The sequence below is a fragment of the Vidua chalybeata genome, chromosome 14 (genome assembly GCF_026979565.1).
Source record: "Vidua chalybeata isolate OUT-0048 chromosome 14, bVidCha1 merged haplotype, whole genome shotgun sequence".
Classification (NCBI taxonomy): Eukaryota; Metazoa; Chordata; class Aves; order Passeriformes; family Viduidae; genus Vidua; species Vidua chalybeata.
Genome location: NC_071543.1, coordinates 6867818 through 6892870, shown reverse-complemented (window position 1 = coordinate 6892870; position 25053 = coordinate 6867818). Strand labels below are relative to the sequence as shown.

The 25053-nt window shown below is 39.7% G+C and overlaps 1 protein-coding gene across 5 annotated transcripts in view; it reads right to left on the bottom strand.

The window, feature by feature from the left end:
• AFF2 (ALF transcription elongation factor 2) overlaps nt 1-25053 on the bottom strand; it is a 359241-nt gene that overhangs the window by 12933 nt on the left and 321255 nt on the right. For 3 of the 5 annotated variants that reach the window (XM_053955496.1, XM_053955492.1, XM_053955494.1), the window contains exons 12-21: nt 24483-24607; nt 18469-18703; nt 16459-16598; nt 15848-15911; nt 12264-12400; nt 9030-9101; nt 8582-8675; nt 5847-5894; nt 5292-5341; nt 811-1025 (exon numbers count right to left, since the gene is read on the bottom strand). In XM_053955496.1, coding sequence (XP_053811471.1) covers nt 811-1025; nt 5292-5341; nt 5847-5894; nt 8582-8675; nt 9030-9101; nt 12264-12400; nt 15848-15911; nt 16459-16598; nt 18469-18703; nt 24483-24607 — 1180 coding nt within the window. The remainder of the gene's footprint in view (nt 1-810; nt 1026-5291; nt 5342-5846; nt 5895-8581; nt 8676-9029; nt 9102-12263; nt 12401-15847; nt 15912-16458; nt 16599-18468; nt 18704-24482; nt 24608-25053) is intronic. The other 2 variants (XM_053955493.1, XM_053955495.1) reach the window with 2 other exon arrangements.

Genomic DNA, 25053 nt, shown 5'->3' with positions numbered 1-25053 from the left:
ACATTTGTCAGGACAAGTCGGCCATTTGAAATCTCACTATAATTTAAGAGAATGAGCCAATTGACGATGAGACTATTTCCTAGTTAGGTTCTGTACCTCTAGTGTCAAAGGAAGCTTTCTCAGTGATTTGTGGGAGCCCAAAGCTAGAATCTGAATAACTACATTGTCATGGGGGAGTTCACAGCTGGCCAACAGCAGACCAAATTTGTCCCTTAGTTATATCTCAGTCATTCCACTATACTTCATATAATCCATCACAAACTGCTTGCCCAAACTCCTTTGAAATGACTGTGGTAAAGACTTACATTTTGTTGTTAGGAATAAACAAACAGATCTGCAATCCAATCATAGGAGAGTCAAGGTCATGGCTTTCAGTGGACATCTCCTAATCGGACTCCCCACATAAACATAAACATTTAGTGTTTGCTTATTATCCTAGCTAGCATTTTGATAGTCTTAAACCCGTTGACAGAGCAATCTGAAAATAACCTCAGTGCTCTACGACAGGCTGAAACTGTGAATGAATTTGCAGACTTAAAAGCTCTCATCACTTGGGGCTTGTGTTCACTAAATTATTTGCCAGCTGCTCTGATAGCCCCATGTTCAGCGTGTGTTACACATCCCCCTCTGTGCCTGACAAGAGAAGATACGCATTGGCTACAGCGACCAGCAAGCAGATTTGGTCTGTTTGCTCAAGCTGTCACAGTTGTGCTCTTAGATGTGCTGGTTCTGGGTCCAAATCCAGAGGGCACAGCAAAAGCTAAAGCTGGGGAGCCAAAGGGGACACAGAGAAAGCAGAGAGGGCAGCACCTTTGTTCTCCTTGGTCAGCTTGTCAGCCATGTCCCAGTGCTCGTAGCTGCGCAGGACGTTGTTGGTGATGTTGACGTGGCTGGCAGCCATGTGGTGGATGCGCTGGGGGATGGTGATGGTCCCCGCCGAGGAAGAGCCGGCAGTGCCCGAGCTGCTTCCAGCAGAGCTGACGGGGGACGGGCTCAGGGACATGGGCGAGGGGGTTTCTGTGCTCCTGCAAGAGGCAGAGAGAAAGTGAGTCCCCCTCACACCCCCCACTTTACTGCCGTCCTAAATGCACTTGGAAAGTTAACTCTGCACCCCAGTAAAGGGGGAGCGTGCAGTTTACCTCCTGACTTTATGAGAAAGGACAGCTTATAAACTGGGAATAACTGAAAAAAAAAAGGGATTTAATTCCCCCTTTAAATGAATCTGTTATTTTAAAAAAAATCTATCATAAAAATAGAGCAATCTTTCAGAGAAAGAAGCATCTCATAGCTGTAATGATTTTTCTACCTGCTGCCAGAAGCTGCACTGGCAGTTAGAAAACACTCAATGTACAATATTGGCTTATTATCAAAGTAGTTTCTGGAAACCACAATGACAGTTTGCTCCAAAAACAGTCACCACAATAAGTAAAGAGCAAGTCTTAAAAGCACCCTGCAGAGCAGTATTAGGACCTGAGGGTACTGTAGGATTATGAACATCTCCATAGGATTCTTTACGGCTATGGAGATTTGTTCTAATTGCCTACAGTTCATCCACACAGTTCTGCACAGTGCAGTGTTTTAAGTTACCTACTTAGTGAGGCACTAATGTTCTAATATAGATTTTCCTTTAATTCTAACACCATCAATTAGGAATCACCTGCTGGCTGCAGGCAGTGCAGCGGTCAGCACAGCACGCTCTTGTTTAGAACTGTGTAGTGCTGAATGCTCACAGAACAGCTATTCTCTTTGAAAATATATAGGATCCCGGATTTGGTCAGGTTGGAAAATACCTTTAAGATCATTGGGTCGAACAGTTAATCCAGAACTATCAAGTCTACCAGTAGCCCATGTCCTCACATGCCGTGTTGACATCAAGACACTTTCAAATACCTCCAGGGAAGGCAACTCAACCACGTCCCTGGGCAGCCTATTCCAGTGTTTGATGACCCTTTTGGTGAAGAAATTATTCCTAATCTCCAATCTAAACCTCCCTTGGTACAACTTGAGGCTATTGTCTCATCACTTGTTACTTGGGAGAAGTAAAAAGAGCCACCCTCCTGCCCAACTTGGTGTCATCCACAAACTGACTGAGGGTGCCCTTGATCCCCTTCAAGATCAAGGGGGCTTCAGATCATCAATAAAGATATGAAACAGTACCAAGCCCTGGGGAACATCATTGGTGACCAGCCCCAGCTGGATGTAATTTCATTCACCCATGTGGAAGCACTTGCCTAAACAAAAGCATTCTATTTGCTGTGGAATACACATGAGATGCAGGGCCGAGACATTCCTGGCACTCTCTGCATGAAGCAAAGAGACCAAAACTCTCCAGACAGGGATGTTGCAACCCCTCCCTGGACATGCAGCTGTAAATGCCTCATGTGTGCAACAGCATCAAGCTCAGTCACTGAGCCTGATCCAAAGCCCAGGACAGAAGGACTTGGCCTCTTGGCTTTAAAGGCCACTACCAATGGCCCTGCCTGGGCACAGACCTGCTGACACCTCAAGGTGCTGCAGGACAGACTGACACGACAGCACAGCCTTGGGCTGAAAGGCATTGATGGCAACAGCTTTTGCTGCAGGTTTTCCAGCAGTGCCCTGCTATTACCTGTGCTCAACAACAGGCTCCTGTGATACATTCTTCTTCCAGAGCTGGAGATCACATTGATTTGGCAGCTTGTAGCTTTTTACCCAGCTTATGGGTTAGAGTTTAAGCATGTCCTAATGCACAAATGCTTTATTTTTAAGTCTCAAAACATCCTGGTTACCTGACTTGCCACAGTGCCTTTATTGCACAGAAGAGCTGAACTATACCAGATTAGGTCTGGGAGCAGTTAAAAATGATAACTATCTGAGGAGACCAAGAGTATTTTGTTAGAGCCACTTACAACCAGCTGACGCACTTCTGCCAAATAAAGCACATTGTTCATTGGATTTACCCTGTTGTGCACAGCCATTATTACTGTAGTGAGTCTACTAAATCTCTGTATTTTGTGCTTTCTGTCGCTAGAGGTGGGAAACATTTCTGTAATGAAACCAGAGAAAATTTGTTTCATTGCCAGGATGGAACCTGGGCCAGCTTTGTAGAGGTTCACAACCCTTTCAAACGAGTAGGAAGAAATTCCAGTAAGCCAAGCTGTGATTTTTGATGGATCTGAGATCCTGACTAGATTACACTCCATGCCAATTTGTTAAAAAGAAATATCTGGGATTGCCCCACTGTCCCCCCATCCTGCACCAGGCTGCTGCTCCATCTCCAGTGATGCCATATGCTGGATGGTGTTTGGTCTTTTTTTCTGTAGTGTGTGATTTCTCTTCTCATCTGACACAAATTTGCAGAGGATTAAGAGAAAACTATAGAGCAAGTAGCCCTGGGGAAGGCAGAGCAGAAGCTGCCAATGGCAGCACGAGGCCCGTGACAAACCTTGGAGGAACTAGGAGCCACCTGAGATACACAGCAGCTCTGAGCCAGCTGGAGAGATGTTTTCTTCTGAGACTCCACACAGAGGGGACACAAGACCTGAGTGTGGACTGTGGTCTCTGTGTGTTGGGTCACAGGTGTCACAATAATGCTGTTGTAACACGGCCTTGTCACTCAATTACTCTCACATGTCAAGTGCTTCCTGCCCTGAATAGAAGACAGAGATGTGCACTTTCAGAGCTTTCCTTCCTTATCTCCAAAGTTAGTGGGAAGAGACTGATCTGCTGGGTGTTATGTTAGAAGTGATGCTGACCTGAAGGCTGGGTTTCTGCTGCCTACTTTGTGGCCAGACAAGAATTTTCTCCTCCAGTCAAAACCCACTTATTCTCAATCCTGGACACCTCATAGCTGCTTTAAATAGCGAGGGAGATGTCATCACCTGCAGAGCACACACTTTATAGGGGTCTATTATAGGACAGGAATAAAAGGATAACTTCTGCTCCATGAAATGTTTATGTACAAGCCCCTTCTTAAGGAACAAAAGAGATGTTATGCTCCAGTGGTCTATTTGATCACTAAAACTTTATGCTAACATTTATGTATTTTTATTACAATGCAAGGTTTCACTGACACTTCAAGGCCTGGAAAAACTGGCACATAATGAATAATTTAATTTAGTAGTTGCTTTTCCAGTGTTAAAATATCTTTTCAGTTTTTATTTAAAGTGATTTCTTATTTCATCACTTTAGTTTGTGTTACAATCTATACCTTAATAGCTCTATACATACATATTCAAAATAACTGAGTATTTGGGGTGTGTATATATACCTATCTATACACCAAAATATTTTGAATTATTTGAGGCAATATTTCACTTTAAGCAAAATGTTGGAATTTTTGGTTTTGCCCTGATTGAGTACAAAGTCTTGAAAACTTGAGTTCTTCTTGTTCTAAACTTCAACCCCTCCTTTGTTTCCCTGGTGTGTGTGTAATAGTGATTTCTTCTTCTGAACCACCAGAAAGAGACCATTAATAATAATAATTTTCACCTAGAATTTAGCCTACTCAAATAAAGATGGAAAAAAAGGTGAAGTCTTTCACCTTTGTTTTACTTGTGTCTGGATGTGTGACCAGGACAAAGAAGCAGGAGAAATGTGTGTCAGCTGGCAACAGCCACTGCAAGATAAAGGCAAGGATGCAGCAGCAATGCACCTCCACTGATCATCACTGCATTACCCTGACTTCATATCTGAGGTGAGGGTGTTTTAACATTAATATGAAGCCACTGATAATTGGCTGACTAAGTGCCTTCACATTTTCACCACGATTATACCTTCAGTTTTATTAAACAGCACTTACCATATATCAATGAAATATTCATTGGTCTTTCATTGCTGAACGAATCATTGAAAAATCATTGCGATGAAGGTTAACTTTACTTTGGCTTCCTAAAGTGTCATAGTACTTGCCAGCTAATTAACTGATATTTTTATGGCCTTCATTTGGCTTGAGAAGTAAACTGTCAAAAGAATTCAGCACAGACCCACCATGTCTGATTTTAGATTTAAGGAGGCTTTGCACACCTGAAGGTGTGATTCAGCTCTTCCTTCCTACCCACACTGGATGGCTCACAAGGGGGATCTGACTTAGTCCAGTGGGAGCCCCTCGCCCCCACGAGCCCAAGGCATCTCTGTGATCAATTCTGTAGCCCAGAAGAACAGTTTCTACATGATACATGGTTGAAATATACCTGCAGCTCCCTAAACACCGATCCCATGACCTGTCCTTTGCCTTTAGAGGCAGAAAAACACTTCCCCTCCTTTTGGAACCACTTGTTTCCAGACAGAAGTACTCAGCAGAAAATACTCACTTTCCATTGCCGCCCCAAGGTGAGGGGGCCTGTGAGGCTTTTGAAGAGTTCTGTAAGTACAAAACCAAAATGTAAATACAGGTGATGCAAGTACATGAATACTGATGACACAAGGCTCAACATTCCCCCTTTCCATTGCAAGAGCTACAGTGCATGGAGCAGAAAAGCTCTGCACATTGGTCCCATAATTAAGTGGCTGGTGGATGATTACTAGGTTCCAACCAGTAGCTTGAAAATCATTTGATGAAAGAGAGAATAAATTCCAGTAAAAGCAGATGTAGGTCACAAAGAAGTGGTTTAATTACCACTGAAACTTATTCTACAAAGTAAGTTCTTCAGAGCGAAAATGACTGCTTATCTTTAGAGGGACCTTCAATATTTTAATAAACAACAAAAATAATTTGGCTTGATGCTTTAATGAAATTGATCCCTCCCAAGTTGCTTAGGGAAGGTGGCTTGGGACTCAGATAGTATTATAAATAAAATTTTTAGTACGGATCTGTTTGAATGCTTTTGTTTTTATATATTTTAGTTGCACAAATTGACTTTCCTTACCTGCTTACTCATTCTGCCTTTCACGTCTGTGTAGCACCTTGTAAAACCCTGTACAAAAAGATTGCCGAGCAACAATAAAGCCCAGGTCTTTCCAGTCTTGCCCAGACTGAGTGGCATCTTAGTTCCCATACAAAGTGGCAGTATCAGGGCTGAGGCTATCTGTGTGTGCCCTCTGAAAACAATCATTCAGCTCCCTTGCTGAGAAGTCAGCACGCACAGTGAAAATTCAATCAAGTTTTACAAGTTCTCTGCAAAGTATTACCCACATTCTTACAGCCCTCGTCTGGTTACTGTAATCGCTATGTTGCATGGGAGGCACCGAGATTCAGCGGAGCACAGACAGTACCCTTGATTCTGAACCACAGCTCACAGCCCAGCATTTCTGACCAAAGCAGAAAACATTGTCCAAGCCACGGCACTGGCCTGGCCTGGGCAATCCTGCACAGCAGCCACTGCTTGTCACAGAGGGTGTGAGCATGACTTGGGGTGTTTCACAGCACAGAGCATATGGAGCGTATGAGGAAAGAGGGACCTAAACTGCCCTGAAAAGTCTTCAGAAATGGAGAAGAAGCTTTTATTATTAATTTTTCCTGTCTGGGGATTGTTCCCAGAAGTACCTGGAGACAAATAATAGCTCTGTCAAGATTAAGACTAGATTTCAATTGGAAGCAGTTATTTGATAATGAAAATATTTAGCAAAAATATTTCAATGACTACTGACAGCATGTTTTTAAAAACATGAAAATCTTCCTCAAACTTTCAGAGGAAATACATCACAGGATGTCACTTTTTCTGATCATAAAATGTTTAAATTAAATTAAAAAAAAATATCACTTTAGTGGTATTTTACTCCAAGTTGCCTCTAAATTTCAAAATTGCTTTCATGATTAAATGGCTATTTTCTGTTTTGAAATCTTAAAAGTATCATTTGAAGCTTTTAATTGGAAATTAATCAGAACCAGTTCTGTCCACAAATGGTTTCAATTTGGACAAAGTGGCATTTGTGAGAAAAAATATAAAGAACAATTTAGCTGAAAAATTCTTCCCCAGCTCTGCTGTAAACAGTGGGCTGCTTTTCACAGTTAAAATTGTGTAAAAGTTTGAATAACAACTCTATTCAAACAGTTAATCTGTTTCATTTGTATTACAGATTCTTGCTAGTGAACACAGAGAGCATGGTGCAGCAATACAAAACTAACACATAGTTAATAGCTCCCATTTTTTTCTTTTCTCCTCCTGTGCCTTTATTACAGAAAGAACCTGAACATATAATCTGTATACACTCAAACACTGCTCCTAGCAAATGAGCTACAGTGCTCATAGCACACACACTGTAACATTAACTGAAACACTTAGCTTCAACTGCATGCCTATGCCTAGTATTCCTGATTCATCTATTTTATTGTGTTTTTATTTTTTCCTCTGATTTTAATTTACATTAAAAGACATTTTCTTATGCTGGGAGTAGTAAATATGTTCTTTATCTTACCTATTTGCACAGCTAGAGAAAATAAAGTGGCTTTAAGGCAAGAGAATCTCCCCTGCTCCTGCCTTTTTTTTTTTTTTAAGAAATCATTACTTTCTGCAGAAAAGGTTTATTTGTCTAATAATCCTTTTTTTAAGATACAATCTACATTCATCCTAGATAAAATCTGAAGTGGCTGGAATACATTTCATGAAAATGCTGAGGTTACAAATGTGTGTAGCTCAAATTTTACTTGTGCAAATCCCTGACTGAAAACTCCATGAGCACAACAGAGGCACTCCTAATGGTACAAGAGAGCCTCTATTTAAGCACGAGATTAGGACTAACATTACTGAAGTTGCACAGAGACACACATAGGGGACACATGGGCAGTCAGGACTATGGCTGCTGCCATGGCAGTACTGGAGCTTTACAGCAGAAGGACCATTTTATCACCATTTACATGAAAATATGAAAACTGCAGTGTTAGAGGTTTTTACTGGTTTGCAGTACCAATATGTCAAAGCCTTGAACAAATTCACAAAGGCTGAAAACACCAACAAAAAGAGACTGATGGGCTGACAAGCCAGTATAATTACATAATTATAGAATAATATGTAGTAATAAAGTAAAAGAATTAATGTATGCTTCAAACAGTATTAACCAGTGAAATATAAATATCAAAACCTCAGAGCTGAAGAAAGATTCTATTTCTCTCTTAATCTAGGAACAGTGAGGATTTGTCATTTTTACACATGGTAAAAAGCATTTGACAAGGAAAAAGAAAACATTCCCAAGTCATGACCAGGCAAATCTTCAAGATGTAGATAAGGTAATTTGAAGTTCCACAGGAATAAAAGGAGAAATCTCTGAAACTGCAATAAGCTTCAGGAAATCTCACTGAATCTAAAATCTAAACTTAACTAACTACAGCCCAAATAATTGCTCTATTATGGTTCATTGGGGGTCAGTTCATAATCACTTGCACATTGAAACCTTGAAAGAATCAGAAACTTGCGTAAACATTACATGGTGTTGAGAATAATATTATTTTTGTAGAATTACTGAGTATGGTCCTTTGAATCAAGTGACTAATCCAAAAATCCCCCAAATCACTTCTGTCCCCATTCCCTGGCAGCCATCCTGCCTGCATTTCCCAGGGGAGAGGTTAAATGTGGGACTTTTAAGTCATGCAGTTATACTTGTGAGAGCTCTCAGTGCTGGTATGAATTTCATTTCATATCAACAAATTAAACAGAATAAAGATTACCTTAAAATATTCCATCAGAGATCTGGAGTACTTCATAGCATGGTCCTTCTTTAGTTTAAACATTCTCAAGTAGAGAAGTGATAAGCATCGGTAGCTGTGGTAATTAGGAAAGGATTATGTTAATTCCATTGCTTAATGAAACCTATAAACTGTAAAAAAAAAAAAAAGCTGACCTATATTTTGCAGTTTCTGTTCTAAGGTTACATTTTGAAACATAAGCAAATGAAGAAAAAAAAAAAGTGGTCTAAAGCATTAAAATCCCATCTTGATAAGAGTATAAATTAGAAGAATAAATGTTTAGTCAGCTGCTGAAGAAATCCATTAGTTATCCTTTAATAGTTTAATGGAAAACAAGAATAATGATCTTCTGTAAGCTGTTTAAGTAATTCAGTACTTTTAAAGTCCTTAAGATTTTAGCTGCTTCTCTCATTGTCGCAAAGGGACTTACCATAAAACTGCTAATTTCTTGTCCCCTTCTGTGGCAGAAGAGCCTGTGAAATTCTTGAGTCTCATTGCATACCTTGTCAGAAAGGTGAGAGATAAGAAATTGAGTGTTAAGATGTTTCCAAAAATAATCAGATATTCTTCTCCAACTGCAACCGTTATTGGTCACAGTGTTCTGTAATGAAGAGATCAATGTAAAACTCAACAGAAAGCATCACTTAAAATCTGGAGGCCTTAAGTAAATCACCAACCAGTTTTTTGGGCCAACAAGGTGAACTATTCATGGGCATATTAATGATATTATATCCAGCCAACTAGGCTGAGTCCTGCAAACATTTGGGATGAGTGTTGAACAGAAGTGTAAGATCTTGGCCCTATAGGTACTGAAGTGTAAAGTAACATATAATAAGGTTTTACATATAATATTTTGGGCTTGAATACTATCTTCAAAATCCTTCTCATAAATATATTTTATATAGAAAATGGTTTTGCATATAGGAAAGGTCATGTTCACAGCTTTTTCATTCTTGGGTTCATTAATTTATGAATCTTGTGTACTTGGTCTTTCCTCTATTTAATTGCTGCTGTCCAGCATTTGGATGATCAAGGATTGAGTATTCCTATTTCCTCTGTCTTTTTTTTCCTTTAACTGAGCACACTCCATTCTATGCATTAGTCTCTTGAAAATCAATTCATCCCATAAAATCATTGTTCTGAGCTGTAATGCAATTTCACAGGTACTTGTGTTAGAATAAGTAATAGGGTTCAGCGTTGCGTAAGAAAGTTTTAAGGTATCCAGGCAGTCTTGATGAGCTCTCATTTACAAGGAGGTAATGGACTGCAGGCAGCTGTGCTGCTCTCCCCTGCCTTGCTCTCACCACCCATCCCAGTCCCAGCCTGCAGCTACACCACCCCAGCTGGAGTGCTTCCTCCACATCCTGTCCCACCTGCTCTTGGGTATTGTGGTTCTGGTCAGACTGGATGAATGTAATCAAACACAAAGATCTATGTCTCTTTGGGATTTCAGCATTACCATTAACTTAAAACACATTTGACAGTCAGATCTCTGAGAGTCCTAATCTCTTTGATGCTCCACTCGCTTTCACAAATAGGTGTCTGATGCAAATAGTCAGGGCAGACACAGCTAAATGCAAAAGGGGGAAATTGTGCTTCTGATGAAGAGAGGAGTAAAAATGAGAAAAATCTCCCTCTATTTGTTATCTCACAGTAAAAAACGATGTTAATGTTAGCAGCTACACTAAGAAGGCATTGTGTGCACAGCCACATACTTTGGTTGTACATCCAGCACCCACTGTAGCTCACAAGAATTGTGTCCTGGTCCATGGAGTTTTACTGAGCCTGTACCAGCCTGCTGCTCACCTGGGCAATCACCTTTTGTTCATGTGTGACCACTGACAGCAATTAAATGGACAAATCAGTCTCACTGGCTGCTACAAGGTGCTACATGCAACAGCTGGTGAACTAAACTCTACTTTTGGTGGTAGGTGGTAGAATTAATCTCACCTGACTTAAGCTATTTATATATTGGAGATCTACTATAACATATTCTCCAGATTCTTCCACAGCCAGAAGCAGTTCAGGTGCTGCTTCCATGCCAAGGTCTATCTGTCCCACAGCCTGCAGCAGGACTGTGCCAGGAGCAGCAAGGCAGCAGGGCTGTTGATGCTGAAGAGTGCCAATCACCCCAGGATACAGCTGTGCCCTCACCTGACTCCCTGCAGGTCCTGCCCCTTCATGAGCCACTCCTGGAGCTGCCATTCTCTGACTTAACTGGTTCACATGTTATGGGTGAACAAAGCTTTTTTGTCTGTGCACTCTGAACAGACAGACTGTTGGACTGAGGAGCAATGATTTCAACTGGGCTGTGTGGTTTTCTTAAAAAAACCAAAAATAAATGCAGGCTCCTATGAAGAAGTGTTCCTTTCTTTAAAGAATATTTCTTTAAATACAATTTATTCTGCCATGCAGCTGCAGCTGTGTAGCTCAGGCCACGCTGTCAGACTGCAGGACGATTTGGGCACAGCAGAGCAGAGGCAGGTGGCTCCTTTTTTAAGTCCTCTGCTCTCCAGGATGAGAGCATGGATCAAGTGTTGAGTGAACATAATTTTTTTTCTTGAGTGATTTCTTTAGATTTGCTTCTTCCCTTTATGAAATGTAAAATGTAAAAACCATGTTTTTATATATTTAACAGGCATATTATTTACCTGATAGTAAGAGCTTAAGATTTGATAAATTTTATTATGCAAATACCTACTTATTCAAAATGTTAAACATGCATTATTTTGGCAGTCCCTGATAGCTAATTTGACATGTTAAAAAATCAAATATTTAGGGCTTGATTTGCCTCTTTTTCTTTCACTTCTGCAAACTCCCAGTAATTGCACTGACATTAACAAGGATGTTCCCAGCGTACACTGGGGAAAGCAAAGGTGCCTCACAGTGAAGAGGAAAAATCCTGTTGTTCTACTTACAGGTAAATTTAAGCCTCCTTGATTTCACTTTGATAATTTGCTCAAGTAAAGCAAAGTTAGTAACTCAGGAGACTTATTTCTATGGACCCAACACTACGAAACAGTAAGGAGGCAGTAGCAGATTTTCGAATAATAATTCAGACATTTTATTAGTATGTAAAGACTCTCTTATCCATATTCTAGCCTATGAGTCTCCAAAACTGTATTAAAACTAATTCAGCTGGTTCACATTCCTGTAACATTAAAAACACACTGTTTTCAAGACAATATATGCAGAAGCTTCCTCTCTGGCTATAATCTTTTATCTCAAGTTTCAGCTTTTCTCTTTTTTAACAGCCAAGTTATAAACCTCTAAAAACCAGGGTTTGTAATAGAAATCCTGATAGACTCCCTTTAATGTTTAGAATTATAAAACTACACCTTTTAAAAGACAAGTGTCATTGCCAAACAGTGAAATTACTATACTTAACTTCCACCCACTACATTTCAATTTTAATTTTATGAATATTGCAAATTATAACACTCACATTATAACCTCTAAAGGGGATAATTTATAAAAGCAGTGTCCATCAATTATAAATTTTCCATGACATTAATAAAATGGCAAGAACTAATTATGATGACTTCTGAGATGAAGATGCCTTGGACAAATCATTAATACGTTGAAATGGTATTTTTTAAAACATAGCAGGTTCTAATTATGACTGAAATGAGATGATGAAAATGATCACAGAAAGGACATTAACCTGATGAGTTCCACAGTCTCTGAGTACATGGTGTATGGAGATTTAGCTTCTAATGGATCTCGCTCCATAGCGTTCCCGCACTCGATGAAGGAGAGGGCAGCATCAGCATAATTCACTGCTTTACCAAACTTCTCCAGCTGAAATGGGAATGACACTGTCAAGAAAATCCTTCAGCTTTGATTTCTAGGTGGGCAGATTATTCTACAAAGCAACACTAGCTTTAGGATGAAAGCAAAGCAACACTGGTAGTTAAGAATGAATTTATACAGTAATTGAGGCAGGAATTATGTTTTTACCAAAACTTTTCAGGGTACTATGTGGCTGAATGGTCCACAGAGGAAAGTCAGTGTATGTCCACTGACATCAGGGATTTACACAGGCAAGAAAGGGCACTGAGCATGTTTGTGCACATCCATACTGCTCCTTGACAGATGAACTAAGTTTGAATGTCACTATGCAAGGGTTAAGTAACAACTCCATGCCATTTGGCTGAAGTCATATTCTGTGTTAACTGTTGGTAAAAAAAAAAAAAAAAAAGTCACATCACTTATATGATGAGTAAAAGAGCAGGAAAAAAAAAAAAAGGGAGACAATATAGCACTGCTTAATATTTCATTTTACTAGGATTTTATTGCAAAAGGTTTTAGCCCTCGTAATGGTTGTGATTAAACTGACTTAGACATACTGATTTCTTTTTTTATGTGTAATGAATATTATATATGACATTTTTATAGTATGCACTTTATAATAGTATTTAACATTTTCAGTTTTTGATAGCTGAATGTAAGAATTCTACTAATGTGGCATTTGATATAGGAGATCCAATATACTTTAAATAATTTAAAAATATCTTTCTATGTCTCTATCAAAATATTTTTGATGCATCTGCATATGTTTCCATTCACAAAGCAGAAGCCTATTCTCACAACGTACTAAACAAAACATTTATTATTGGTCCAAGGTAAAAGTATACTTGTCTTTGTGACTTCTTCTAAGCCATAACTAGTTCTCTCTGCCCACCTTTAATTTCAAGTACTGCTCTAGTGCATTGATTACATACAGAGCCTTTGTATAATTGATAGGTATTAAATGAATGATCAGAAAAAGGGAAATGTTTCTGACTGCTCCCTCTCTATTCCAGTGGCTGCTTCTCAGCATATTCTTCAAATTCCTTTTTTCCCTTTGAAAGAATTTCCATTCATTTTGGAAGACAAAAAAGTCTTCCACAGATGACTTTTTGTGGTATGGAAAAAAGAATCTGGCTGCAAGCAGATTTAGTAGAGACACAAAATTTGAGCCAGGAATGGGATCCGATTCTCTGAAGAAGGTGGAATTATTCCAGCTCGTCACATCTCAGACAGGCACACAGTGAGGTCTCCAAGATCTCTTCCATATGGTACAGCAAGTTGCCACTGCAGCAGCCCACCCAAATTAGCTGATCCCTTACTGCAGCCCCAGACAAGGAGAGGTTTCCATGGGGTCACTCCCGTAAGACATGAAATGTCCTGCCCTTCACCAGAAATCTATTTTCTCTACAAGCTCAGGAACGCTGCTGCCACAAATCTCATTAACATTTGCTGACACATTTTGAGGTCACATGCATTATCTTTCTAGCCACTGCAACACATCTTTCAATGCTGCCTGTGCTCTGTCATGTCAGCACCAAGTAACCAGCAGCAATTGTTTCCATAGGACAAGTAACACTACGGGATTGCACACCAAATGTGTTACATGGAGATTATTTGCGTGCAGCTGCATTGGGTGGGAAAAAAAAAAAAGACTTGAGATCTAAATAGCAGAAGGAAAAAGCAGATACTTTGTTCATGGACATTTATGCCTGCCAACAAGTTGATCACAGTGGATGGCCTCACATCAGGACACTTGGGTTGTCAAACTGTGTGTGGCAGGCAGGATGGGCCTGTGGGCAGCAATGGGATGTGCTGTGCCTGCTCCTCTTGGTGCTGCTTGAGAAACACCCCTGATCCTGCAGGCACAGGCTCAGGTGAGAGCACAGGAGAGGGGTCAACACCTTGTGAGCGTGTCCAGCTGCAGAGGGAGGGAAACTGACAGAGCGTGTTGAGATCATCGGGAGCCTGAGCCTGTAAATATTTGCTAGCATGGAGCAGGTAGCCCTGTGCCAGCACCACGTGTGCTTTGTTTAAAGGTCACCCAGCTGTGGGAGGTGTTGTGAGACGCCAGGCTGTGGCTGGACATGCCCTGCCGAGCTGGCTGGAAGCCATCAGGCCACCTCCTGTCAGTGGGCATGCTGGGAGGGATGACTGTCACCTTGCTGACAGTCACAACAGGTGCCAAAACCCTGAACCCACCCCACACAGAAAACACTTGGAAACACTGCGCCCCAAGCCAAAAGGGAGCCTGCAGAGCTGAAGCAGACAGCTTGAAATGTCACCTCTCCTTCAGCTCACTGACAGCAGAGGGAGAGACTTTTTTGTTTCATTACTTTGCTTTTTAAAAACATAGCATGTAATTGTTTTGGTGTTTTTTTTTTTTTTTTGGTTTTTTTTTTTGTTTTTTTTTTTTGTTTTTGTTTTTTTTTTTGTTTTGTTTTTTTTTTTTGTTTTTTGGTTTTTTTTGTTTTGTTTTGTTTTTTTCTGAGCGCAAAATAAATGTCTGATGGGTAATGATATAACATACATGCAAAACCCCCAGAAATAATAAAGTTGAGATGTGAACAAACACCCAGCTCTTTGAGGGGCAAAGTGTATGGCCACACTCCATTTTAGACATCTTAGTTAAATTAAGTAGAGGAAGCAAGTTCCACTAAGTCTTCATGAATGAGCCACTGTTCTGCACCCTGTGTAGCATACAGGAGGCAAAGTCCTTTCCTACAAAGCAAACATTTATTAAAGACACCTCAGAACTGGCATAGCTTGTATAGAACAAACCATGGTAGAATACAATCTGTCAGATTACGGAGTTTTATCAAAATCCAAACATTTGGCATAATTAGGCCAATCTTACTGTAATTTCATCTGGGGTAAAGCAAGCAAAAAAGCTTTCCCAGCATTGAACTACCTCACTACCAGATTTTTTGGGAATAAGTGTGTTGAGACTTTCTTTATCAGCCTAAAACCACACAATAAAAATGAATGTAGTACATAAAAATGAATTGTTTCAGATTTTAAACAATCAGATTGGAAATATCAAACAGTTTTACCACATGATAATGGGGTGTGAGGTGATTTGCCTGTCTTTCTTCTATGGAATATTTCATCACTTCTGTTTTAGGTTCAAAATGAATAGAAAAACAAATTTCAAATACATGTCAACTTTCATAAAACCATCTTACATACTTCATAAACAGCATGATTGTTGCTTCCCCTTGGAAGAAACACCAGCTATTGTAAGTAGCTTTCTTTTGGGAACAAATACTTAAAAGTTAGGAATGGCATTCAGGGTTTAACTTGTGCACAGTGTGTTTATGGTGCACAAACTGAAGCACAATTTAGTCAGTAGCAGAGTTCCTCTTGGTCTGAGAGGCTTTAGATCTTGTGCAATAATGTTCAGTTTTAAGCACTGAGTTCCACAGTGGAAAGAGACAAAAAAAACCTGTGATAACCTACCAGTGCATCTGCTTTATGCTTCAGCTTCTTAGCCTCTTGCATGTAATAATCTGCATTGTGCAGCCTAGAGAGACAAAATCAATTAATTCAAGTCTTTGCTTTCATATAGCTGGACAAATGTTGTTTGAAAAATACTGCTGACTGCTTTAAAGAAGAATTTTGACATATATGCCCACTTATCTCTTTAAATCTTAACCTGATATCAATCTGAAGCTGCTGTATGCAGAGATATGATGGGTGACCAGAATGTTAAATAAGTAGCTGTAGAAACTGGCTGCCCAAAGGACCTATTAATGTGTGCTGAACAGAGGAAAAGGAAAAGTATTTTAAACTAATTAAGTATAAGAAGTTTCCATTAGAGGAGCTAAAAAAAAAAAATTAAGAAGAATTACTGTGAACCAACATTCATGATCTGAAAACATTTATCAACAGAATCTTCATTAATCAGTGACAACAGTTCATTTGCCAAGATTAAAACTGTGTGTGCCTTTGTGCAGCACTATCCACACAGGTGCCCAATGCCAGTACTGTAATCAAAGATATTCTCTTTCACTGGGACCTCTGCTTGCACAAAAATCCCAATCACAGAGCACAAAGTCAATAAAACTTACACATCATCAAATGTTATTTTGGGTCTTCTGGGCTCAGAATTCCCATTGGAAAGCGTTGGCATTGCAGACCAGATGTCTGGTTCTAGATGGCTGGTGTCAAGAAGAGTGTTGGCTGTGGGTGTACTGTGAGATTCTTCCTCCTAGGAAACACAGGACTGTTATTCATACTTCAAAAAAACATCTTCCAACAATATAAGTGCTCACATCCATCCTCCCTGCCAAAAAACCTTCCCAACAAACCGAAGGCTAATGCACAAAGCCCACCTACCTTCATGTCACCTCACCAAACCACCCTTCCCTTCTCTGTAACATGAGCCTAAAAGATTAATTAGGGAGTATGACTCCACTTCTGAGCTCTCACCTGAACTCAGTAATTTACACTTTGAGGTGTAAGTTTTAGGTGGATACCACGGTGTTACTGACTAGAGACACTGGTTAAAGCAAGGGTGGGGAGATCTAATGGGCCAGGCTAGATCTAAACTCAACTTCTTCAAGGTGTATCACACTAATGTAAACTTTATTCTATATTCCTAGGAGCTAACTGTTAATGTGGCTGAAGAGTCTGCTTGGATTTCAGCAGGGAACAATTTCCTCTCTTGCTACAGAAAGAAGAATGGAAAGCAGAAGTCAGTTGTGACTTTGCAATGATTAAAACCAGAAGCATAACAGAAGATTTTAAATCAGGCAATTGCAACTTGCAAGCTTGGTCCCCAACCAGATAAACTAAATTACAGATGAACCAATGAACTAGGGAAAGAAATCTAACATATTTTAGGGGAAAAATATTTCTTGTATCAAGATAATAGATTAACCAAGGATAAATCTGACTAGAGATGCTGGGATGAGAGGAAGAGGTCCTGCTGTTTACACAGCACTGTTTATTTGCTGACATATGCAGTTCATTTTGGCACTGATTTCAGTTGAAGGCGTGTGTATTACTGGCGCAGCTTGAAGTGACACAATGATATCAGAAAGCAACAGGGATGAATGAATAAGGTGAAGCGATTTGTCACCTACAATTCAATGCAACTTGTGAGTTTTACTATTACAGTTCAGGGTAACAACCTCTCTCAAAGTGGTGAACTGTGAAAAATGGGGCTATGCATGGCTTTTTCTGTGGCAGAATTTTCTTCTTGTCTTTTAATTTTGATAGTAATACTAAGATACAGTTTGATAATATAAAGTAAGGATGGGCTTGAAACTCTAGAAGAAGGACTATTTTCTAAAATGGGCCAAAACCCTGGAGTTTCTCTGTTTTAACCTAAAAAGAGAATGACAAACTAATGTGAAATTTTAGGTTGTTTTAGTGAATTTGATATGCAGTTTTGGATCTTTTTCATGTATTTTCAGAAAAAAACCCTACCTGAATCTGGTGAAAAGCAAGCAACAAAGAACTGTCTCTGTGAGAACCACTGATGGGGAGATGGCCCTAACAATGTGATATTCTAACATTTACAAATTGTCTAAAAGCTTATAAATAATTAATGACGATTAAGCACAAATAAACCTTACTGTTGTGAGCCTGAAAACTTGAGAGAGGTTATTACCATGCTGAGTGTACTGTGGACAGAAATACTTAGTTATAAATTGTCTGTTTAGTTTAGGCCATAATATTCAGTACAACTACAGTGCTTAATTCTGGCTGAAAATTTGGGGCAGTTATTCAGGTGATATTCTGGAAGTTTTATTTTCAAAATGTAAGTGTTGCAGCTACAGAGTTAAGAGACTAATTTCAAATAGCTGATGGCTACAAAGGCTCTTCTCTGAGGCTCAGGGTCCAGGTGCTTCAGGGAATGATAGACAACACCAAGCAGATGCCTAATGCTGACCTAAAAATGGAGCTTGCAAGAGCTGTTTATGCCTGGCTCAGCAAAGATCCGCTCCCCCTGAGTGAGCCTACATAAGCATTTAGAAATTCATACTGTATGGAAAAAAAAAATCCAACAGAATAAAGCTGAACTTTTTTTATTTTATCTTGTTCACCGTCACCAACTGAGGCTGGCTACTTACACAGATTCCTTTGGGGTTAGAAGAAGATTTATTTTCATTCTTCCTGTGTTTAGAAACAGAGGAGGAAGAGCTGCTGGTCTGTGAGGTGTTTGTGACAGTGGGCTCCTGGCTGAAGGAGCTGTTGTCACTGCTGTGCCGCCGGTGCACAGGATCATCCAAGAGTGGGGACAAGGGAGGAGGGAACAGCTTCTCTTCTCTTTTCTTTGTCACCTTCTTCACTGAGCTACTGCTGCTTCTGGGACACACAGAAAAACCAGTTGCAATTCAAGAATATTGGTTAATTCTCCACAGCACAAAGCCCTACATTTTATTTACTGAGAAGCCAGCTCTGCCCTCCAATCTGTCCTGCAGTCCCGTGCCCTCCATGGTAATGCACAAGGGGACAGCAGTGAAAACAGAAGAGCTGCCTCTGCCTTTTCAATGACTGCAGAAACCTTCTGCTTTGGAGGACAACTTGCAGTGCATTAGTATAAATTGCACCCAATTTAAATGCTAATTTGAGTCAGTCTTCATTTGAGAGGTCATAGAGGTTCTGACTCAGCAAAGTGCTGGAAAGTTTTATGCACGGGTTTAGTTCCTTTGACATCAAGTATGACTATTTATGTGTTTAACATTAAGCATCTTTTTAAGAGGTGGATTAGGGCTCACATATGCAACCTTTGCAAAAAAACCCAAACAGCACATGGCAGCATATGAACCAAAAATAGAATTTATAACAACTACAAAAATGATAACCATAACAATAACAAGATAATAATTATTTAACCCCTAGAATAAAGCAAATGTTCAACACTATATTAAAATGATACATTGTAGCTGGCAAAAGCCCTTGAGCAAATATTGGTTGATGAATTGAACGTGATTCAGAAAACGAATGTGGTTTTGTCATGAAAGCTCAAGCAACCTGATAATCTATTGTCTGTTTTATGTACAGAAATTGCTAGCTGGCTAGCAATGGCAGCTGTGATGCACAGTAAAACCAGAAAAAAAAGCCAACCTAGTAGACCTTTCTCCACTCAAATTAATCAAAAAAGAAAAACCCAAGCTCAAGACTTCACTGACTGTTTAACATGTTAATCAACTCATAGATTTTTATTTCAGGTATTGTCCCAGCTCAGTCAATGAAGATAACCTAAATTTTAATCTTTTGTTAGCCATGTAATATTGCTCTACATGATCATTTACTTTTCATGATTATTGACTAAAATTTCAATAATAAATTAAGTCAACAAGAATTTATGTTTTGTTCCCACTTTCAGTCAGTGTCAGGAATTATTGATCTCCTTTGCCTCAAAGTAACCTGGGAAAGAGGAGAAGGCGACCCAGGTTTCCTTACTTCTCGTTTAGGGGCTCTCATTTCAGTCTGGTCTCTTCTGCAGTTTCACTGACAGTAACAATAGCTATACCTCGGTCACTGCCCTGCTTGGGACCTTTGGTAATACAGAAATATTTTAGCCTTATCTGTGAAACCACAGAGTGAAATCAAACAAATTTCTCATGTTTTATAGCTCCTCTACCCAAAACTACTTTAATTCAACTGAAGCAGAGTTAAAAATATCCTATTTGAAACTTTCTGATATTAAAGATCTTCAGACTGAAGAAATAAATCAAGCTCAAATTCATATTGCCTTATGGATGGATGCTGTCCTTCTTGGAAAACACATGGGTCTGAAGAAGATCAAAGGCAAACAACCATGTTGGACTACACTGGCAGTTCTTGGAGGAGACTGATTTTATGCACATGTGGTCTTGCAATATGTCCTCCAGAAAGTTCTCACTCCATCTGTTCACTTTCTGACTCCCAAAGGGCATTTTGGAATTCAGACAAGTTACCATAGTTATAGCTAACAACACTCTGTACTTTTTCCAGAGGAAAATTTTCCAAAAAGGGTGTGCACTGCCCTGACAAAGCATACACGTGTTCTTGGATTGTACAGCAGCGAAGAAGACACAGTTAACCCACAGAAGCACCCAGGAGCAGAATCTAAACCCTCTGCCTCCCAAGCACATGCTCAGGGAACCGTGAGCATGCATTCACAGGGGGAACACAGAGCAAAGTGCTTTTCTGTGCCACTGTGCATGTAGGAGTTTCTCCACTATTTAAAACTTCACTATTTAAAATTTCACCAGTTCACTTCATCTTTGGGCTCAGATATAAGATGGGGCAAACCAAGGAACAGGTGCAGCTACTCAACTCTGGCACATAAATCACTCTGTGGCTTAGAAGAATTAACCACAAAACAAAAGGCTCTAGAGGATATTTTTTTCTACATAAGTTACGTTTAACTTCACCCCCCCATAAATACAGTTTTAATTGTCTGTTGGATTTTTTCCTTTTCTTTCCCTTGCCCACTTAATTCTATAGGTTTTTGCAGGAATTAAGCTGATAATTTATTTAGCAATGTTACCTCCCTCTGATTTACACTAAAGCATTTATGCTAACAATAACCTCCATGAAATAGGTTGTTACCAGCAGTTAACCAGATTGTCACTTTGCTTTGGGCTGTTAATGGCCTAAGAAACTGGTCTTTGATTGCAGGAATCGCTAATTTTGAATGAATTTATTGCAATAATTACTGAGACTCAATGGTTTTATTTGCTGACATGATTGTTAGTTAAAATATATTTAAAATCTAGGGAGAAACACAAAGTGCACTGAAAAACTACAAGCAGAACCGATGGCCTTGTGGCTGCAGGGTTTTAATCTTTTGTGTCTAAAACAGGCCAATTATCAAAGAAGGAGTAGGTTCCCCATCTGCCTTTTTTTTTCTTTTTCAGCCTGGTTTCTTTTAGGGCAGCAAGCAAGCAAGCAAACAGGCAACAAGAAGTCATTGCATGAAGAAAGGAGAATTTCCAGCTACTCTCATGTTTCAAGCTGCTTTTCTTTGCCCTTTTTTTAATCCACTCTTTGTGGTATGCAGTGGTATCTCTGGCCTGGTGAGACAAAGCCACTGTCTATACCAGGAACTTGGCTTTCCTTCCCCTCTCCTCCCCCAGCCCACAATGAAATGCTGCACGTTGATGGTGTATCTGACTTTCTGCAGGGGTTCACAGGGAAAGGTCACTCCCACATCAGCCTGGACCATATGGCAGCACCTGAATGGAGCTGAAGTCATTGTCATAGATGTGAAGGCTGCCTGTGCCATGAAGGAGCCCCAATGAATGCTGTTGTGACTATCCAAGGGACCAGCTAATATGTATTGCCAAGGAGAGGTGCATCTTCAACTAAAGGTCAAACAAAATAGAATGGGAAATTTTGAAAAACAAAAATGCAGAAATGCTTGCATCAGACAGATTTCTAGCATGCCTGCTAAATGGTGGGCATGTTTCACTGGTATGAGTCCAGTTTGACTCACAGTTTGCATCAGCAAATAATTCCCTGTGTTGCTACAATACTGGTGAGTATTTGGTGAGTCCAGTCTCTGTCTGGACTGGGTCTACCAATCAAATATTCATATATCAATGGGATTCAGCAGCACATACAATTAATGCTTAAATTAAAATTTCTCTGTCAAGGAACTAAATATAAATAAATAATCCTTTGTTGCAAAGCAGGCAGCTGATCTGACAAAAAATCAGCTTCACTGAAGTGCTTCAATGTATTCCTATAAACACACTGAAACACCTATTCCTTCATTTGCTGTAAGTATCAGAAATAAGGAAAATACCGGGCAATAGTTTGAGCAGTGTATTTTAAGTGTCAGGTCAGATTTTGGAAAAGGCATCAGCCCCTGAATATGTGAGGGAAGAAACAGAGAGGTAATTATGGCTTATGCAAAGACTACATAATACAAACCTGCTCTCTGGTTGTGCAAATGCTTTTTGAGTTCACAAGTGGCCATTTGAAACTTCTAAACTCAAATTATACATGCAATCACAGAAACTTGTGGAAATTAGGCATATAATTGCCCTTATTAGACATGTGACCCTTTAAAGATTAATTGTGCATCTTTGCTTGCTTTATTGAGTCCATATATTTAGGGGAAGATTATAAAGAAATGTATCCAAGTGCCTAAACCACAGCAAGGCAGGCAATGGGAGCTGTGAAAGCACAGGTGTGACCTATCTTTCACTGATTGCTCCAGACTCCTGAATGCCTCCAAATTTTGGCCCAGATCGTGGTCTTTCTGTCAAAACACTCTTGTACCTTTAAAAAAGCCTAATAAAAATCTCATGTCTGCCTTGGGGAATTTGGCTTATTGTCATAGGGATCAAATTCTAATAGGAGAGACCAAAGTTTCCTACTAAGTGACAACATCCACCATGGGACTAAACACCTCCTTAAGGGATGAAGATCATCATCACACCTGTAGCTGACTCACCCTCATTTTGTAAAGTCCTTATATAGACAGTTCTAAAAGGAAACTTAGAACTTCTGGGAATAAAAGACCAAATGGCAAAGCCTGTCTTTCAACCTTTTACCCCTGAAAAGTTATTTTTCCCCATGGCCTTGAACACTGGACTTTCTTCTGCCTCCCCTTAAAAACTTACTCAACCCTCTGGAGAACAGAATCGCTGCTGACTGCTTAAAAATTTCTAGGGAATTGTCTTCACACAGTTCATCCAGCTCCCTGATCTTTTGGGAAATACATTGGTCTATATTCAGTTGCATGTGTCTGGGAGTTGAAAACCTGAACTGAAAATCTGAATCAAAAAAGTATTGCATTTTCTTCAGGTAAACTGAGGAAACACTAGTAACAACAAATGCAGTGTGATCCAGGTCTCACTGAGGTGCAAAAGAAGTCAGAAAATTTTGTTTCAAAACTTCAGGCAGATGAGAGAAAAAGCTAGTATATGGAAATAACTATTGATGGACACAGTTATGTTTTAACAGAGTATAGCCAAGGGTTGAAAGCTCTGAGGAATCAAATTAATGGCCTGGAAAACAAGCTCAAATTAAGAAACATCAGGTTGGGGGTGGATCCTTAGGGCCTGATGGTGACAAGAATAGAAAGATTTTTTTTAATGGATTGTGGAGGTGTTGGGGATGGATAATCCTTGATTCCCTCTACTGCTAATTGTATATCTAGCAATGACAATCAGGCAACACCCATCATGATGTTTATCAAATGTGCAACATGTTACAGGTCCCACTGTAACTTTCAACTCATCTTCCTTTTCCAGACTCCAACTCTGATTTTCTCAGTGCCTGAATGAGGGGTTAATTGACAGACTGAGGTTACTCCATATTGACACCAGAATGAATAAAACGATGCTCAACTTTCTTTAAGGATTTTAAAATTAGTGTGCTATTTCATAACTTAATTTTGAACCTTCTCTAAATTTAGTTATATTATCCTCAAATTGTTTTTAGAAGCACGCTATGATTTTTTGCTTATCCTAGTGCAAAGCAGAAAGAAGCACCTCATCTCAAAATCACAGAAGCATGAAATAACAAAAAGGAATTGGACTCTTTGGCTATTTATAGAATGTTAACCTTGTGACTCTATAATCAGAATCATTATTTATTTGGCACCTGTTTGTTCAAGCATTATAGCCATCTCTGACAGACACTCTGAAAGGCACAAACTACTGGATGGTCTGTCTGCTGAGATACAAAGCAGATGTCTGAGACACCTGGGATGGCGGCCCCTGGCATCGCTGTATACACAGGTAAAACAATGAGGCAATTTCACTATTTTGTTCAGTAAAACTGGGAACTGTCTCTCATGAAAATGATTTCAAAAAATTAATTCCAGGCAAACAAATAAATCCCACTTTTAGCAGGATTCTCTGTCCACAGCGGTTAAAGGTAACAGAGGCAATAAAGAACATTGAAAGGAGGCTGAAGAGCACACCAGGATTGTGGCAGCATTCTGAAGTCCTGCAGGCCCATCAGAAGGAGGAACGAACCTCATCCAAAGCCACATGGATTCTCTTCCTCATGGATGGGAAGACCAAGGCTGTATCACTTATGCTGATGGGCTGTAAAGCCCATCTGACTCTACAGCAAAGATATTTACAGAACAGTACTGTGAAATCCCTCAGGAATGTGATGTCAAAAATCCACTTACTCTTTAGTGCTGGTTATTCTGTGGTTCGGTATTGGAGAGATGCAAGGTGGGAGCAGACAGGAAGCTGGAGGGTCCTCCAGGCGCTGCTTCTTGCTTTCAACAAAGGTTTCCAGGCTTTCTGTCTGCTTTAACAAAAAATGTCAGAGCATAAAAGATCCAGCATTTATACACAGCTTTACTGGCCACTGTGATGACCTATGGAATCTCAGTATATTTCCTTTATAGCATCAGCAGTTAAACTACTGCTCTAAGAGAAGTGGAAGTCACCTGAAATAAGAGTTAAACGTGCTCCAAACACAGGACATGAAGTTGCTATATAACAAGTGACATAGCAGATAATTAGGAAGCAAAATGTCTCGTGTACTAAAGTTATCTTCTGTAGTGCACTGGAATTTAATTAATAATTTAGATGCAAAGATTTGATAGCACCAAACTTTATTCAAGTAAATAGCTTTTACTCATTGACCTAATAGAAGTTGATGGGAAAACTTCTCTGAGTAAGTATTCCTCACAGGACTAGGAGTAGAGGACTGAGCTGGGGTAGTCATTAACAGCAATAGCTCATTTGAAA